We start from the raw sequence: 17,272 nt of genomic DNA on the forward strand, positions 1-17,272 counted from the left end.
CCTGCTGACATATCTGATAATCTCTTTCGTGCAGTTGCCAACATTCTTAACTGAAAATAATTTGGTTTACCATAAATAAAATGGGGACTTGGCTTTTTGTTTCTCTGCAGAGGGAAGGTAAAGAGTGTTTATTTAATAATTACCTATCTTAAATCTTTTTGAGTTGGAAGCAGTTTCATGTTCAAGGAACAGGAAAAGCTGAAAAACATGAGTTTAAATCAATCCTTTTAAAATAGGTATTTTTATTCTTTTGTATAAATAAAGTTTCACAGGCTTTGACTTCTCATCCTTCACTTTTAAACTTGAGTTTGTTTTTTCACTTACTTATCCGTATCATGCCTTACGGAAATTTCTTTTTCCATCTTTTCTCTCTTTGATGGTATTTGCCTGATTAAATATTGCTCTAAAAATGAGTAAGGCAAATGGAAAGGCTCTAGATTGTACCCTAAGCTGATATAACGCCTGGAGTCCTTGAGCAAAGTGAATGACAGGGTCACCAAGAGGCCGCGATGCCCAGCAGATGCCCCTTCCTTTCAGGGTGGATGGGCTGAGGAGCCTGTTGATGGCTGTTACCTGCCTCTGGAGCAGCGGCCATCCACCTTGGCTGCACACTGGAATCACCTGGGATGCTTAAAAAAATACCAGTGCCTGGGTTGCACTCCCCAAGACTCTGACTCGGGTACAGCCTAGTATTGGGGATATTCATTCGAAGAGTCCCTGGCATTCTGACAAGAAACCAAGTTGAGAACCACTGCATTAGGAGACTGGATTGTTCGATTTAAATCCTATGTCATGAATCAGTCTAAGGGATAAGCTGTGGGGCCTCACCTTTCCTTTGACTCTATTTAGTCATAGTCCTTTACTTATCTCCATATCTTTGTTAGAAAAAATATGTTCCATTTGTGGCAATATTGGTAGAGCTGAAATATGGATGGCGTCTGTTATCAAAACACGTCTACCTTGTCAGATGTGCAAAAGCTTCCTCTTGTTCTCAAATAAACTTTTTTTTTTTTTTTTTGACTCTGTGGCTATTTAGATGTCTTTGCCTATGTCTTTGGTTGCAGAACTTCAGGGTTTTTTTAAGGAATTAGTTTCTTATATAGATTGTTCCTTAAAAACAAAACAAAAACTAAAGACAGTGGAAACCAGCTTTCTGTATCCTTTTTTGTCAGTCTCCTTTCCCGGGAGGGAAGGATGGGATCCCGGTGGTTTCCTTAACTCTGAGGACAGCACACAGGAAACCCGAAGATATTTCTGACTCTCACAGTTTGACTTTTGCTAGAGAGAGAGTAGGACTGCTCTTAAGAAGATATATTATTAAAAAGCATATCTATGTGTATGAATACCTCTATGTATGTGTAATTATGGTTAGAGACATGGCTTGCTTTATACATACTTTCTCTATAAAGTTTAATCATTGATTAGGAGACCTCACAACTTTCCTGTAAGTTGGCCAGACATACTGGAGATACAAGAGTCTTGAGAGATCACTTAGGTTCCCTATGTTGGGCTGGTTTAGGAAAAAATGCCGGGAGATCCCTGCCTACCATACTTGTGACATTTGCAACTTTGGCTATCAGCTAAGCTTAAGTTTGCTTGAGTTTAAAAGAGGATAAGGTTATGACCTTGATCAAGTTATTGATTAGAGGAACAACCATCCTAGCGGAGGAACACGTGTATTTAGGTGGCAGTTGCCCTCGCAGTTCCTATCTGTGACACTTGGTGGGGGTGGTCTGCTGGGTGGCCTGTGTCCTCCCATCTTAGCTGCCCCCACCAGTGACCCCTGCCCTGGAATGGCTGCCAGGACGACTGAGAAGGTACTGCCTTCACCAGCTTGGTTGGGTTTGGAATAGTACTTGGCTTCCGGTCTTTAACCTTCTCATCTCTAAGATGGGAATAGGTTGCCCTTTGCTCCTTTTGGTAGTTACAAGATATTAAAAAAAAAAAAATCCAGGCACTGTATGTCTTATCCTGGGAGGATGGTGCCTGTATAGAGCTTCCTAGGGAGTCTCAAGTACCCTCTTCCAGGAGATGAGGAAATAGCTCAAAGTGCTCTAAACACCATCAGACCCTAAAAGTTGAACACAGAGCACGGGAACAACCCACAAAGCAGGAGGTGAGAAGCCATTTGGGACCCAGGGGAGAGACGGAGGGAGGTGTTGTGAATTTGGACAGGGCTAGTGAGGGTTGAGAGCATGGCCTGTCGAAGCTGCTGTCCCCATCCTGGGGGCCTCCGGAGTGCTGTAGGAAATTGATCCATAATTAGGTTAAACGTTTACCCTATAATGGAGTTTATTCTCTTTGCTTAGAAGAAAATCCCTTGCTGTGAAAGAGGAGGGAGCAGGCGTTAGCGTTATTTCCGACTCCAGGATTGAGCCTTTGGGTGCTGGGGTAACGTAAGTACCCTGTAAGTATGTATTCTAAAGAGAGTATTCTTGACTGCTTGACCTGTGTGCTAAGTAAGGGAACTGAAACAAGTATTAAATGGCCTAAGCTTGAGAGCAGTAAGTATGCTGTTTTGAAACACTGTGTGACTTAGTTTTTGCTTTTATTCTGACTCCTCTGCCCCTTAGTCTTACTCCAAATTACTGAGGCATCATTACACTTTAAAAACTCACATCGGGGGCTTCCCTGGTGGCGCAGTGGTTGGGAGTCCGCCTGCCGATGCAGGGCACGCAGGTTCGTGCCCCGGTCCGGGAAGGTCCCACATGCCGCGGAGCGGCTGGGCCCGTGAGCCATGGCCGCTGAGCCTGCGCGTCCGGAGCCCGTGCTCCACAACGGGAGAGGCCACAACAGTGAGAGGCCCGCGTACCGCAAAAAAAAGCAAAAATAACTCACATCGGAAGCCCGACTGGGGATGCTGCACTGGGGGAGCAGGACTGCGCTCTGCACACATTTGCTTCTCCCAGGCTGGGGTTGTATTGAGTCCCTGCGAGGGCGATGTGCCTAGAAGGTGCAGAGATAAGAAGAAGACGGGGCTGAGGTTCTCATTCCTGTGTTAATCCAAATTAACATTATCAGGCCTGAATTTTATAAGTGGTAAGCTTCATGATTTGAAACAGTTTTCCTCACTGAGATGGGCTGTGGCGGAGTTGATTCTGATCCCCACTTCAAAGGCTGCTGGTCTCCAAGGGGAGGGGTTGGGGGCTGGGATGAACACAGCAGGCTTTTGGTTTATATTTACTTTCTGGCTCAGCCTTACTTAGTTCCTCACTTTCTGTTATATAATATGCAGAAATATTCATTCATTAGTACATGTAAGATAATTTGTAAATAAATATTAGGTTGAACCACAAGCAGTCAACCATTTTGATCTTCCCAAATGGCAATTATCATCACACATGTTGGGGGTAGGTGTGCACCTTTTCACCATTCGTGTACAAGAATAAACATTAGCTGGGAATTCCCTGGCGGTCTCGTGCTTAGGACTCCGTGCTTGCACTGCTGTGGGCCAGGGATTTTTCCCTGGTTGGGGAACGAAGATGCCATAATCTGCGTGGTGCCAAAAAAAAAAAAAAAAAAAAAAAAAAAAACATTAGAGACCCCTGGCCACTACAGCCCTCCTCAGATCCCCATCCCCACCCCCATAACTTATTTCTCTACCCAAGGGTGCTTTAAAATATCTAATCTGGGGCTTTCCTGGTGGCACAGTGGTTGAGAGTCCGCCTGCGATGCAGGGGACACGGGTTCGTGCCCCGGTCCGGGAAGGTCCCACATGCCGCGGAGCGGCTGGGCCCGTGAGCCATGGCCGCTGAACCTGCGTGTCCGGAGCCCGTGCTCCGCAACGGGAGAGGCCACAGCAGTGAGAGGCCCGCGTGCCACACACACACAAAAATCTAATCTGAATAAGTAATACATGCAAGTGGCATATATTCAAATGGTACTGAAGTGCGGTCAATGAAAAGTCAGTCCATCTGCCCCTCTGCTCCCAGTTGTCCTTCCCGGAGACAGTTTCCTGTGTATCCTTCCAGAAGAACCTTGTACATTCGTGAGCAACATGCACACATATGTGTGTCTATTACTGAAATGGGAGCATACTTTTTACAGCTAGTAATATAGCTTAGAAAATGTTCTATAAATGCAGCGGCCTCGTTTCTGTTGGCTACCTGATACTCCATTACATTTGTTACCAAAATCTATCTAGCCCGGTCCTCTACTGATAGTGTTAATGTTATTTCCCATTTTTTGCTGTTTCAGACAGTGTTGTGGTGCATTACACACATCATTTTGCAAACACAATGCTTAGCGGTGGGATGGCTGAGCCAAAGAGTTGAAATACGTGGAACTCACTGTGACTTTATCTTCCATATCACTTTAAAAATAGGAATACAGGGACTTCCCTGGTGGCGCAGTGGTTAAGAATCTGCCCGCCAATGCAGGTGACACAGATTCAATCCCTGGTCTGGGAAGATCCCACATGCTGCGGAGCAGCTGAGTCTGCGAGCCACAACTACTGAGCCTGCGCACCCTAGAGGCCGAGCGCTGCAACTACTGAAGCCCGCGTACCTACAGCCCATGTTCCACAGCAGGAGAGGCCACCGCAGTGAGAAGCCTGCGCACCGCAAAGAAGAGGAGCCCCCCGCTTGCCGCAACTAGAGAAAGCCTGTGCTCAGCAACGAGGACCCAGTGCAGCCAAAAAAAAAAAAAAAGGAATACAAGTATTTCTTTCTCCTTTTCCTTTCCTCCCTATTCATCCAGTTCCTGAGAATTTGTCTTGGGTAACTTGTTACCCAGAACAGTAGGAATTTTCTGGAACTCTAAACTTTGTAGGGCGGACTGTGACCTCTGGTGTTGCTTTCCAGGTGGAGCTGCAAAGACCCCTGAGAATTCCCTGTTTCTGCCTTAGCACTTACTTTCCATAGTTTTCTCTTTAGATTTGTGTTTTCGGATCCTGCCGAGCATCCCAGTTTCTAGGCCCTGTGCTCAGGCCTGGGCTGGCAGCCCTGTGGGCTAAGCAGGCCCCCTGCTCCCCAGGCAGTCCTTACCAGGAGGTGCCAGCAGGTGGCAGGCAGAGCACCACAGCGCCCCTGGCCTTTAGCGAGGCTCTTCTCTGGAGAGCAGCCAGAATCAGAGCCTTTGGACCCTTCCCAGGGACCTGCCTCCTAGCAACAAGCCTAACCCTGTGCGGTGGGTGGGTTGCCCAGTCCATTTCTCCCACCTAGTTTTGCAGCCATTTCTTAAATGGGTGAGCAGTTTAAGATCACCAGTAGCGGCCTTGAGTCGGGCTTTGAGGCCACACCCCAGAATGACAGCCTGGGGCCTCCTCCCCATCCAGGAACTAGCCGGAAGGATTTACATACCATGGCCTGAGGAGGCTTCATTTTCCTTAATTGCAGGGACCTACTTCCTGTCCCTTTCAGCCAAATCTCCCACACCCTTCCCATGACCTAGGAGGCCCCCAGAACAGGCTCTTACCACCCTCTACCCACCCTGCTATATTGTCTAGGGGAGAAAAATGAGCCAGAGGTTTGAGGATCCTTGGGGCAAAAGTGCTAGGATCCCGGAACTGCCTTCTTTAGGGGCAGGAACCCCTGGAGACCAGCTGGGCCCAGGGCTTGGGCTGATGGCACTACCCCTCCCCAAACTCTAGATCTGTGTCCCCTTGAATCCCAGTTTCTCTGTGGCTCGCTCAGTCTGTTTCTCATAGAGACCTGCCCAGCGCCTCCTTCAGGGCAGGGGGCTTGCCCTTCTGTGTAGGGGAGACACAGTCCGGCTTTTCCAGGGGAACTGGGGGGAGGAGGGAGGGCACAGAGCGTGGGAAGAGGGAGGAAGTGGCAGCTGGATGGTGACTGGTGGCCTCTCCCAGCCACTCCCCCATACCACCCTGCAGGAGACCAGTGCTGTTTGGGGTGTTAGCAGCACTGGGGTGGAGGTTGCCCAGGAGCTGCTCTCCTGGAGCCCCAAAACTCTCCTGCTCCTAGTTTAGGCCCTCAGATCCTTAGGGACTGTAGGGCTTCGTCAGGCTGGCGCGGTGCGATGGGGACAGAGGGGGCGGCAACCTCCAGGCAGGGAATTGCATCCAGTTCTCTGCCAGGGAGGCCAAGGTTTCCGCAGTCATCCTGCGCCCCAGTGTGGTTACCCCGAGTGCAGGACAGAACTTGCAAGAAGACCCAGGGTCAGGCCCCTGCTGGTGAGAGCCCCAGGGTGGGGTGTAGGGGCCTAGGGGGGTTGGGGGAAGGGCCGGCAGGAGGCCATCCTCGGTGAGCGCCCCAGGGTCATTTCCCAATGCAGGTATTTGCAGACGCTCTGCATTGGCTTCTCAGCCCCTGGAACCAGGAAAACAAAAGGAGGAAAGAGCCGGCTGGGCAGTGACTGGAGCTTGATCCCCTCCAGCACCTCAGTGGCTGGAGATCCTGTCTCAGGGTCACGTTCTGGCCCTGCCACTCTCTCCTTCACACTTGTTTCCCCCCCAAGTATTGCTATTTTCTTTTATTATTTAAAAAAATTTTTATTGGAGTATCGTTGATTTACAATGTTGTGTTAGTTTCAGGTATACAGCGAAGTGACTCAGTTATACATATACATGTATCCGTTCTTTTTTAGATTCTTTTCCCCTATAGGTCATTACAGAGTACTGAGTGGAGTTCCCTGTGCTGTACAGCAGGTTCTTACTAGTTATCTGTTTTATATACCGTAGTGTGTACATGTCCATCCCAATCTCCCAGTTCATCCCTCCCCAACACCCCTTCCCCCTTGGTAACCATAAGTTTGTTTTCTACAGCTGTGACTCTATTTCTGTTCTGTAAATAAGTTCATTTGTACCATTTTTTTAGATTCCACAGATAAGCAATATCACGTGTTACTTGTCTTTCTCTCACACTGTACAACCGTGTTGTGAGGTAGGCCAGGAAGCCCAGGCCCCGAGAGGGCCACACAGCCAGTGAGGGGGACCCGAACCCAGGGCTGCTCCCTCCTGTGCTGCCACCAGCCACACTGAGGTGTCCTCTTGCCAAATCTAGGGAGAAGCAGGGACCATCATGTCCCTTTCACAGGTGGGGACGCTGAGGCCTCGCGAATAAAGATGCTTCAGCGGGTGGGGCAGGAGGTGGTGAGGAAAACTTCACGGTTAAAACCCAAGTCCTGGGAGAGAAACATGCTGGGCATTGGGCCTGGCAGCCTCTGAGCTCTGCCCGGAAGCCAGATTGAGAAAGAGGCCTGGAGGGGAGGCTCCGAACCTTGGACGGCCAGCCCAGCCCAGCCAGGCTGAAGCTGCTGGGAAAGCAAAGACGACGGGGCACCGAACTGACCCAGTCCTCCACGAGCCCGGCCCCAGCTCGCACCTGCCTTGTGGGCTCTGCTGCCCTTGTCCGTGCCTGCCGGCGAGCCAGCGAGGCCAGGCGGTACCACAGCAAGCCCGGACCTGCTGCCCACTGCCGCCTGTCCACTGCCCACCTGCCTGTGGAATCTGCCTCTTCCTCCCCTCCCCACAAAGCAGAAGCAGTGAGTGACCAAGAGTTCAGCTCTGGTCAGGAACCAAGTGTGAGCCTTCACGTTTACGGAGAGCAGGCTGGTGGGATGGGTAGAGGGGTGAAGGCGCCCTGCTTCTCCTTCCAGGCCTCCCTTGGGGCCTCACAGCCTTCACGACCCTCCCCGCCCTGTGGTGTGCAGAGAGGGGGCCGTGTGGGTGGGACTGCTGGCGCACCTGCCGTGAGCAGGGCCGTGGGGTGGTCAGGCCAGCCCTCCCGCTGGAGGGTCCCCATGCAGATGTAACTCCACGTGGCTGTGAGGGGCGGGGCTGAGGGCACCCCCTCCACCTCCATCCCCCTCAGGGGCCCGAGGGTCACTGCGAACTAGTGTCTGGGTCCCTCCCTTCCTCAGGTTTGTGGGGCCAGGGGACCGCAAGCAGAGGCCCTGCCTGAGTCTGTCCTCCGTGTCCTCCGTGGGAAGTCACTCAGCTTCGTCAGCGGCTGATAATGAACTGGACAGTCCGGTATTTTAGCTTCCTGTCTATAAACACAAATGCCCATGAGTAGCCTTTAATCTGGGATACAGTTCTAGACTGGAAAAACTGTTTTATAAACGAGGCAGCGACATTTCCTGGTGCAGGTAAAGCGTCCCGGGGCAGCTGGACGCGGCAGGCACAGAGCGCCTGGAAGAGCGCGACATGCAGGCTTGGAAGTAATGTTTGCTGCAGTCACTGTCACATCGTGCGCGTGGATTCCTGCCACAAGCGCAGGCCTCTACAGAGCGTTCTGGGCCAAGGGCAACTGGTGGGGGGGCAGGGGGGACCCTAATGTGCAGGGAGATCACTGGGGTGGCCTTTCCTACAACATGCTGCACAGCCATTCTGTGGGAAAGCAGTTTCTAGAAAAAAATAGATACAATAAAAGCTTCACAAATAAAAAGTACAAATTGGGTGAAATGTTCAAAGATGTAATTCTTTTTTCAAGAAACTCCTTTATTTACTTATTTATTTATTTATGGCTGCGTTGGGTCTTCGTTTCTGTGCGAGGGCTTTCTCTAGTTGCGGCGAGTGGGGGCCATTCTTCATCGCGGTGCGCGGGCCTCTCACTATCGCGGCCTCTCTTGGTGCGGAGCTCAGGCTCCAGATGCGCAGGCTCAGTAGTTGTGGCTCACGGGCCTAGTTGCTCCGCGGCATGTGGGATCTTCGCAGACCAGGGCTCGAACCCGTGTCCCCTGCGTTGGCAGGCAGATTCTCAACCACTGCGCCACCAGGGAAGCCCAAAGATGTAATTCTTAAAACTATTTTTTCCACTGCTGATGGTGTTTGGGGATCATCTGACTGTCCAGCTTTTCACTTAAAATATTTAACATTTATACCTCATTTTTATCTGAAAAAAAATTGTGTAGGACTTCCCTGGTGGTGCAGTGGTGGAGAATCCGCCTGCCAATGCAGGAGACACCGGTTTGAACCCTGGTCTGGGAAGAATCCCACATACCACGGAGCAACTAAGCCCGTGCGCCACAGCTACTGAGCCTGTGCTCTAGAGACCATGAGCCACAACTACTGAGTCCACGTGCCACAACTACAGAAGCCCGGGTGCCTAGAGCCCGTGCTCTGCAACAAGAGAAGCCACCGCAATGAGAAAACCGCGCACCGCAATGAAGAGTAGCCCCCACCCGCCACAGCTAGAGAAAGCCTGGGCACAGCAACGACGACCCAACGCAGCCAAAAATAAATAAAATAAATTTATTTTTTTTTAAAAATTGTGTATTCCTGCCTGGCCCTTTCTTCCAGGGGCAGATGGGAAGGTTGAGATGGTGGGTGGAGGTGAACACAACACAGATGATCTCATATCCTCCCGTAAGATACAACCCTGTAAGGTAGGTGCCATCATGATCCCCACTTCATAGATGCGGAAACTGAGACCCAGAGGGGTAGTCACTTGCTCCAGGTAACATTCGTGGTGGCAGAACCTGGTCTCATGTTTGGGGCCAGGGACCCCTGACCTCCCGCTTGGAGGTTACCCTGGCAGGGCCTCTCCAGGCTGATTCCACCCCAGTGCCCCTACTCCACTCCGGGCCTGAAGCAGGGTAAGATCTGGGAGGATGGGGCAGAGCTGAGCCCTTAGGCCCACCCTACAAGCTCTCCTGGAACGCTCAGCTCTGGTCACGGGGCAGACGGAGGGGCCAGCCTGATCCATCCCCCTACTCTCCCGCAACAGCACCCCTTCCCCGCACTGCAGCCTCAGGACTCCAAGCTTCATGCTTCTGCTTCCTGACACTCTGCCCGTGCGTGTGTCCACAGCTGCCTCCTCTCAAGGCCTGACCCAAGGCCTCGGGAAGGACTCCTCTGCCCCAAGGGACAGAGCACTCTCAGTAGAATTCAGAAAACCCTCCTTCCAGAGAAGGGTCAGGGAGCTGTGTGGAGGCAGATCCGGGGTGCCCACCTGCTGACCTTCCATCACCCAGGAGCCGGCTCCACCCGGAAGCAACAAAGACCATCACCTCTTAGAGGGGCTCACATTGTACTTTATTGATGTGTGAAGAGAGGCAAGGGCTTTCCAGTTAAAATATTTAACATTTACACCTGTACACACACACACACATGTCCCCCTTGGGGAAGGGCGAGATGGCTCTGAATACAGAGGAAGGGGGGAGGAGGAGAGGGTGGGGCAGAGTGCCCTTGACCCTGCAGGAGCGATGGGATAGGAGCACAGAGTGGGACGGAAGTGGAGGTGGGTTATTAAGAAGCATCTTGCTTACTAACATGAAGCCCCGTGCCCACTAGAGCACGGACGAGGCCTCATTGGCTTAGAGGAGGGCCCACGGAGGGCGGGCACACGGTGCCCAACGAGCCGGCCAAGGCCGGCATCCCAGGGACGGGGCGGAGGTGGGGGGCCGTGCAGAGGGCCCCCAGCCCAGGCCTCTGCTCCCCGCTGCCTCCCTCCCCGCCCTCTGAGAGAAAGGAGGGTTTGGGCCTCAGCCACAGACTGACAGCCGTTACTGGCAGCGTCTCCTTAAACTACAGACACAATGTGCATCAACAGGGTGATCGCTCCTGACCCCTTGGGCAGACGCCTAGAGGTGCCAGAACCAATCCTACAGTATCTTTGGTTTGTGGGTTCTCTTCCCTACTTGAATCCTCCCTCTGTCCAGCCTCCAGGCTGGGGCCGGGGCTGGGCTGCTCGAAGGCTCAAAGCCCAGCCTGGCAGCCCTCGGAGGCCGGAGGTGCTGCCCGGGCGGCTGGCCGGCTTACTCACTGAGGTGCTGGGACTTGTAGGAGAGGATCTCGGCGGCTAGCTGCTGGGGGTCCAGGAGCTGCGGGAAGCGCCCCATCACCGCCTCCACCAGATGCGGGGGGAAGACGCCGCACAGCTTGGTGTACACGCTGGCTCGCTCCTTGGCTAGGCTGCCTGCCCCGCCCCAGGGGCCCCTGTCAGCCCCTGGGCCCGGCACCCGGGGCTCCTGCAGGACTGGGGTGGGTGGGGGCAGCTGGTATGGCTCAGACCAGTACTCTCGAGGTGGAAAGGCAGCTGGCGGGGGTGCGTAGTCAGCAGGGACGCTGAAGTGGCCAGCACCCATGGCCCGGCCGAAGGCAGAGAAGGCCGGAGTGGTGGGGAGCTCGGCCCCATAGGGGCGGTAGCCGGCATAAGGGCCCCGAGGTGGGCCCGGCTCAGCAGGGCCGCCCCCTCGAATCCCCCAGAGTTCTGACATCTGGCTCTCCAGGGAGCCAATGCCCGAGTCCAGGCAATCCTGGGAGGTATACGGGAGAGAGTCCAGGGTCTGCGGGAACCAGTCTGAGGGCCCAAAGCTGCTGCCACTGCCCCCACTAGGTGGGAGGCTCCTGCCTGCCGGGGTGAAGGTCCGTGTCAGGCCTTCCCGGGGGGTTCCCGGGGATGCCTGGGCCCCCAGCTTCTTCCCATCCGGGCCGCACTGCTCGTGCTCTGTTGGCAGAGAGCCGGGCTGAGAGGAAGGTGAAGGCCGCCGGCCACTTTTCTCCTTGCTCGGCGGCCTGGGGGGCGAGAGGAGGGCGTTGGCACGGAGCTCGTCAGCCACGGAGCGCTGGGGCCGGCTTGGCCGCTCGGGGTGGAAGAATCGGCACTTGATCCCATAGGTGCATTTCCTCCCTGGGAGAGAATTAAGGAGGGCTCTCAGCCGCGGGGGGGGGCTCTAGAACCAGGGGCTGGGAGACAGAAGTGGGTAGCACAGGAAACATGGGGATGGGGGTCCCCGAGAGAAAGAACGTGGGGCGCAGGCCGACTCAGGCAAGAGAGGAAGGGGATGGCATGAGGAGGGCCCTGGAGGGTGGAGCTGGGGGTCTTACCATAGGGACACGGTTGCTTCCTGTGCTCGGCCACGAGTGGCTTCTTACGCAGGAAGTTGTCCAGGCTCGGCCCGTGACGGCCCAAGGGGTCATCAGGGGGCATGAACCTGCGGAGGTGAGAGCCATGAAGGGGGACTTCCCAGCGCCGACGAGGGGGCAGGACAGGAAGCCTCGCTAGCACGGAGAGGAGGGCAGCTCCTAGAACTGGTGTCTGCCCAGCAGGACATCCCTGGGCTCTAGGGGGTACTGTCCCAAGGGAGTGGAGGAGGTCCCAGGCCAGAAGGCCGCAGCCATGGGCACCTTTAGGGCGACTCTCCTGCTGGGAGCTCGCTGAGGCCGAACATCTGAATCTAAGGCTGCATCCACTGGCCTCTGGTCAGAGCTTCGGCGCTGGCGAGTGGAGATGCTCTCTTGGAAGCACTGATCATCCTGTGCCACACGCTCCTTCTCCATCCCCCAGATCAGAAAGCCCCAGTCTGGCCCCAGCCTGACCCTTCCTACGTGGGGCCTGCTGCCTGGGCCCGAGGCCAGGGCCCCGCAGCAGAGTTGCCCCCGGCTCCACCCCTCCCACAGGCACCTCCCGGCGCTGGCGGGAACGTACTTGTCGTTGACGAAGGAGTACATGAGCAGCCGCTCCTCGATGAAGCGCTTCCACTCCTGCCGCTCGCCCTGGAGGTCCCGGTAAGTGTCATTAGAGACCACGATGCCGTCGGACTCGAAGGCCAGCTTCACGATGAAGCGGTCGTCATAGCAGACCACGCGCTTGCCGCCCACACGCCTCGACGGCGTGAACACCAGGATCTTCTTCTTCTCCAGGTCCCGCAGGATATGCTGGTCTGGGAGGCAGCAGGGGCGCAGGTCAGGGCCCAGCCTGGACCCAGAGCCAGCTCGCAGGGCTCCCTGAACCCCCGGTTGCCGGACACAGGGCTCTCAACTCCAGGGTCGCGGGAACAGGAAGAGGCTCCGCAGAGGCCACTGCTGAGGCCCAGCCCCTCGCTGGGCCTGGCGCCTAGTTTGCTGCCCAAAGACCAAGGACCCTGGAGAACAGGCCGGCAGGTCCTGCTCAGGGAAGGCTCCTCAGTAGAGCTGGGCTGCCTCCTTCCCGCTCCTGGACACCAGGCCTGGTCGTGCCCAGCCTGTTCTCGAGGGATCTACGAATGAGCCGCGGCTTGAGCTGGGGTCAGAGGAGTGTCTCAACCAGGACAGAAGGACCCACCCAGAAGGGGCTGCTTTTCTTGGAGCGGGCGGCCCCAGCCAGCCTGCCCCCAGATCTCAAGACTTCCAGGGAAATAAACTCAGGCTCTACTCCCAAAGGTTGGGGGCTCATGTAACAGCAATGGTGGCAGCTGGCACTTGCTGGGTATGTGCCAGGTGCTCTTCTGAGCACTTACGTGTATTAACCCGTGTGATCCTCACAACCAACCCTGCGAGTTTATCAAATCCTCACCCCATCCATCCCGCGTCTCAGATGAGGGGCAAGTGGCTCAGAGCCAGAAGGGACTGAGCCAGGATTCCAGAGCCCAGGGGCTTAGCCGCCACACCACGCTGCCCCTGTGCCGTTGGGGACGTGGCAAGAGCGCGCCACCATTAGGTGAGGGAGGTGCCCAGGACCCGGAGGCAGAGGTTGCCCAAGGTGATCTCCAAGGAGCGCTGTTCAGAGCAGGGATGCTGAGGACAGCAAAAGCCAGGAAAAGAATGCTGGTCCCTGCTTGGGGCCTAGAAGCTGTTGCTCACACCCAAAGGGTCTCTACTGAGAATAGGGGTTCCTGGGGCAGGGAGACCACGCCCCTTCAGAGGTGCCACTCACCAGTGATGGGCACATCGGGCCGAGGCTGCTCCTTCCTCCAAGACGGTACAAACACTGTGATGTCTGTGTGGCCCCGCTCCAGAAACCAGTTCACTGCCAGGAGGATACCCCGACAAGAGAAGACCTCCTTGTTCCCGTGGCTGGGAAGGAGAGGAGGGCGGGGTCGGCCTGCTGCTCCCAGATCTGCACAGGAGGGAGGCGGGCTGCACTCCAGCCCCTGCCCTGGCCGGTGGAGCCGCTGGGCTCAGCCCCTGTCTTCTGGCCGGGGGCCCAGGGCCTGTATTCCCTGCTGGTTCCCACACCGCCGGGGATGGCCAGACCCGGGGCTTTCCCTGAGGTTCCGTCTCCTGACAGTGAGGAACCGCCCAGGAATCTGGCAGCACCCGCTTCCCACATGGGGAAGGGTCAGGCCGCTTACAACACACCTGGGGGTGGGGGAAAGGCACTGGGACCATGGGGACACAGATATACACAGGCTGACTGAGTCACCACCCCTCCCTCGCCGGCTCGGCAGGGCTGAGGGTGGGTGCTGGGAAGGAGAAACCAGATTGCTCCGGATTAAAGTTGGATTACAGTTCAGTCCTGCTCAAACTGCAGGGGCTGGGACTGAGGAGGGCGAGGGACACAGGGCAGGAGGCAGCTGTGAGGCCTTCCGTTCTGAAAGGGAAAGGAACTGCTTTTCCTCTGACTGCCAATTCCCCAAAACGCCTGGACTCCCTGTTCTCTTCTTGCCCTTTTGGAGAAGGCATGACCCGAGGCAAAAAGACGGTCTGGAAGACTCTGGGGACTCTGCCAGCAGGAGAGCTGGGAAATGCGACATCCCAGGGCCGTGGACCAGACCTCACCCCATCCAAATGTGGCTGGGTCCAGGAGCAAGCCCTGAGGTTGCTCTGGCTCAGCCTCTCTGTCTGAAAAATGGGCCGGGTGGTCTGCAGCCTTCTTAAGAAGGGCCCATGTCAGTGTGACAACGTTCCTGTTTTCTTGAGGCCAAAGACAGTCCAACAAAGTGAAGGTTCCAGCTGGCTTCCTGGGAATGGAAGGGGGGTTCCCAGGTAATACTGGGTGTCACGGCAGGGCTCCAGGACCAGGCTAGGGGGCTGGAAGGGGTCAGCTGGGGCTCTCACCCTGACAGTCCCTGCCCCTCAGCGAACAACTCAGACTCTCATATTTGGCACACAAAACAGAATAAGCGTTATGCAAAAGAGGCAACTCCATGGCCAACCACATCCTGTGGCTGGCTTGGGGGCGGTAATAGCTGGAGCCCCAAGAGAAGTAGAAAGGGAGGTAGGGTAGCTGGCGGGCACGGAGGCTGCCTGGGAGTGAGGCGGGGGGCTCCCAGGGCTGAAGGTCTCCGTAAACTGTAGGTGAGGCAAAGTCCAGCCCGAAGGCAGGGCTCACCCCCACCAGGTGGGGCCTCCCTGCCATCCGCCGGCCTGCTTATAATAAAAGTTAACATTTACTGAGAGCTGTGAGGCAGGCCCTGATCTCCATGCTCAATACTGAATCACCAGCAAGTCTCTGAGGAGGGTACTATCATTAAAGGGCCCTGGCCCACCCCACCTTTTTTTTTTTTTTTTTGCTGTGCTGCGTGTCATGTGGGATCTTAGTTGACTGACCAGGGATTGAACCCGAGCCCCCTGCATTGGAAGTGTGCAGTCTTAACCACTGGACCACCAGGGAAGTCCCACTTGCCCTTTTATTCGGGTGTGGAAACTGGTCCACAGAGGGCAACCAGTTGCCAGCATCACACAGTAGCAGTGGTCCAACCGAAATGCAGACCCAGAGGCTGTGCTCATAGCCACCACGGGTGTTGATGATAAGACAGTACAAAGACAAGTGCCAACCCTGACAGCAGGCCCGGAGCGGGGATGGGTGGGTACCAAGCACCTGCTGGAGGCCAGGTACATCGCACACCTCCTTGCTTCATCCTTACAAGGCTCTGAGACTCATCGAAGGTTCCCTGGCTACTGGTAAGAGGCAGAACTTGAACCCACATCTGGGGGTACTGGATTGCCTTCCTGCCCCTAACAGAAGAGCTGAGGTTTATTTAGGAAAGAAAAAAAGCTCCCAAACTTGAGTCTGAACAAACTGTTCAGAGGGTGGGGCAGGCTGGGAACAGGGAAAACCATGCATCTGGCAAACTCCTCTCCTCTGTCAGGACCCAGGTGAGGTGTCAACTGCCTCTGAGAAGCCTTCCCTGACCTGGCAGGATGGGTCAGGTCCCAGATCTGTCTTCGCAATGCCCAGTGCTTCCCCCTGCCCTAGGCCTTCTGTCTCCCCAGAAATGTGGGGATGGGATCATCTCTGCCTTGGGTTCCTGTCTCAGGTACGCAGTCTGCACATGCATTTACCTGCCTCCTTCTATACACACGTGTGTACCTGCATATGCCCCATCCCAGGCCAGCACCTGCAAGCCCTGGGACTTCATGGGACACCGGGGCTTCCAGGACAGTGTACTGCTTCTGGGCAGCAGCAATCCTGGTTGGGGACAAGTCAGCTCTCAGCCACCCTAGCCCCCAGAACATCCCTTACGCAGGTAGTCGGAGGCTTAGTCTTGGGACAAGTGGAACACATGTTCCAGTCCCTCGAGTCAAGCCCAGATCCTGCCCTCCCAGGCCAGGAGTGCCTCTCTGCAGCTAACTTTGGACCCCCTTCGCTGCTGTGGAGGAAGCTGTGCTGGCACAGGAAAACCAGACATCCTCCCATCCCACACCACAGTCCTGTCGGCCCAGAAGGTCAGGGCCCCTCAGCCTGTCTAACGAGACACTGGTAAGATGTGCGATTCTGTCGGAGACTCCAGCTCAGCGGCTCCCGCCCTAGGGCAGAGGGCAGGGCCAAAAGGCAGGCTACCCAGGTGAAAAGATCTGCCTGGGTTGGGCCCAGCTAGTGGAGAAAAATTCCCTTAGAAGGAAACGGAGGTGAATTTCCCCACGATTTGCATATGGCAGGGGCTGGCCCGCCAGCCCTGGGCGGGAGGGGGCAGGAGGGCAGGAACCCTGCAGCAGCTGAGACAGGAAGTTTGAGGCTGGAATTCCCCTCCTGCTACTGCCCCAGCTCAGAAAGCCCCTGCGGCTCGGCCTCTGGCCACCCACTGCAACACCTGCCCCTCCTCCCGCCCAGGCCCCTCCTCCTTCTGCCGGGACACAAACACACACAGCACATGGCTGCCCCCGGGGCTCAGCGCTCCTGGCTCACGCCCCTAGAGGAGGGAGTCACTGACTGATGCCAGCCAAACACTGCTGGAGCCTGAGAGGGATCCCCTAACTCTCAAAGCACATATTGGGACCAGCGGCTGCTGGCCTGTGGATGCCAGCTTTCCTCAATTTCCACCTAGGCTCAGTCCATTTCAGAGATGGGAAGACTGACTGGAAGTGGCTGGAAGAGGGCCACCTGCACACTTGCTGAGCTGGGCCAGGACCAGCCAGACAGCTGAGCTGGGCCAGGCAGGCCAGGTGTGGGAGGGGCAGAGGGGGCAAAGGCATAGAGGCCTTAGGCAGCCCACCTGAGAGACCTCAGGGAAGCCAGGGAAGGAGCCCTTCCCACTCCACACCTGTGTCTGGGATCTCTGCATCCACACCCACAGGAACCTTCCCTTGTGAACCATCCACCCAACCCTGACTCACCAGCCTGCCTTGAAAGGACTGGGAGAAAGCAGGGCCAGAGGGCAGGGCCTGGATGGAAGGGAAGTCTGGGCTCCCTGGGGTCCGTGGCAGCCCTCCCGCCACCCCTCCCCCCCC

General features: G+C 55.6%; 1 protein-coding gene across 1 annotated transcript in view; it reads right to left on the minus strand.

The window, feature by feature from the left end:
- Positions 1-9,918: 9,918 nt before the first annotated feature.
- The window catches only part of ZC3H12A (zinc finger CCCH-type containing 12A), a 9,491-nt gene continuing 2,137 nt past the window's right edge, over positions 9,919-17,272 (minus strand). The window contains exons 3-6 of the mRNA XM_007453807.1: positions 13,536-13,675; positions 12,330-12,564; positions 11,729-11,835; positions 9,919-11,531 (exon numbers count right to left, since the gene is read on the minus strand). Coding sequence (XP_007453869.1) covers positions 10,657-11,531; positions 11,729-11,835; positions 12,330-12,564; positions 13,536-13,675 — 1,357 coding nt within the window. The 3' untranslated portion in view covers positions 9,919-10,656. The remainder of the gene's footprint in view (positions 11,532-11,728; positions 11,836-12,329; positions 12,565-13,535; positions 13,676-17,272) is intronic.

This window comes from Lipotes vexillifer, unplaced genomic scaffold (genome assembly GCF_000442215.2).
Source record: "Lipotes vexillifer unplaced genomic scaffold, Lipotes_vexillifer_v1.1 scaffold213, whole genome shotgun sequence".
Taxonomy (NCBI): Eukaryota; Metazoa; Chordata; class Mammalia; order Artiodactyla; family Lipotidae; genus Lipotes; species Lipotes vexillifer.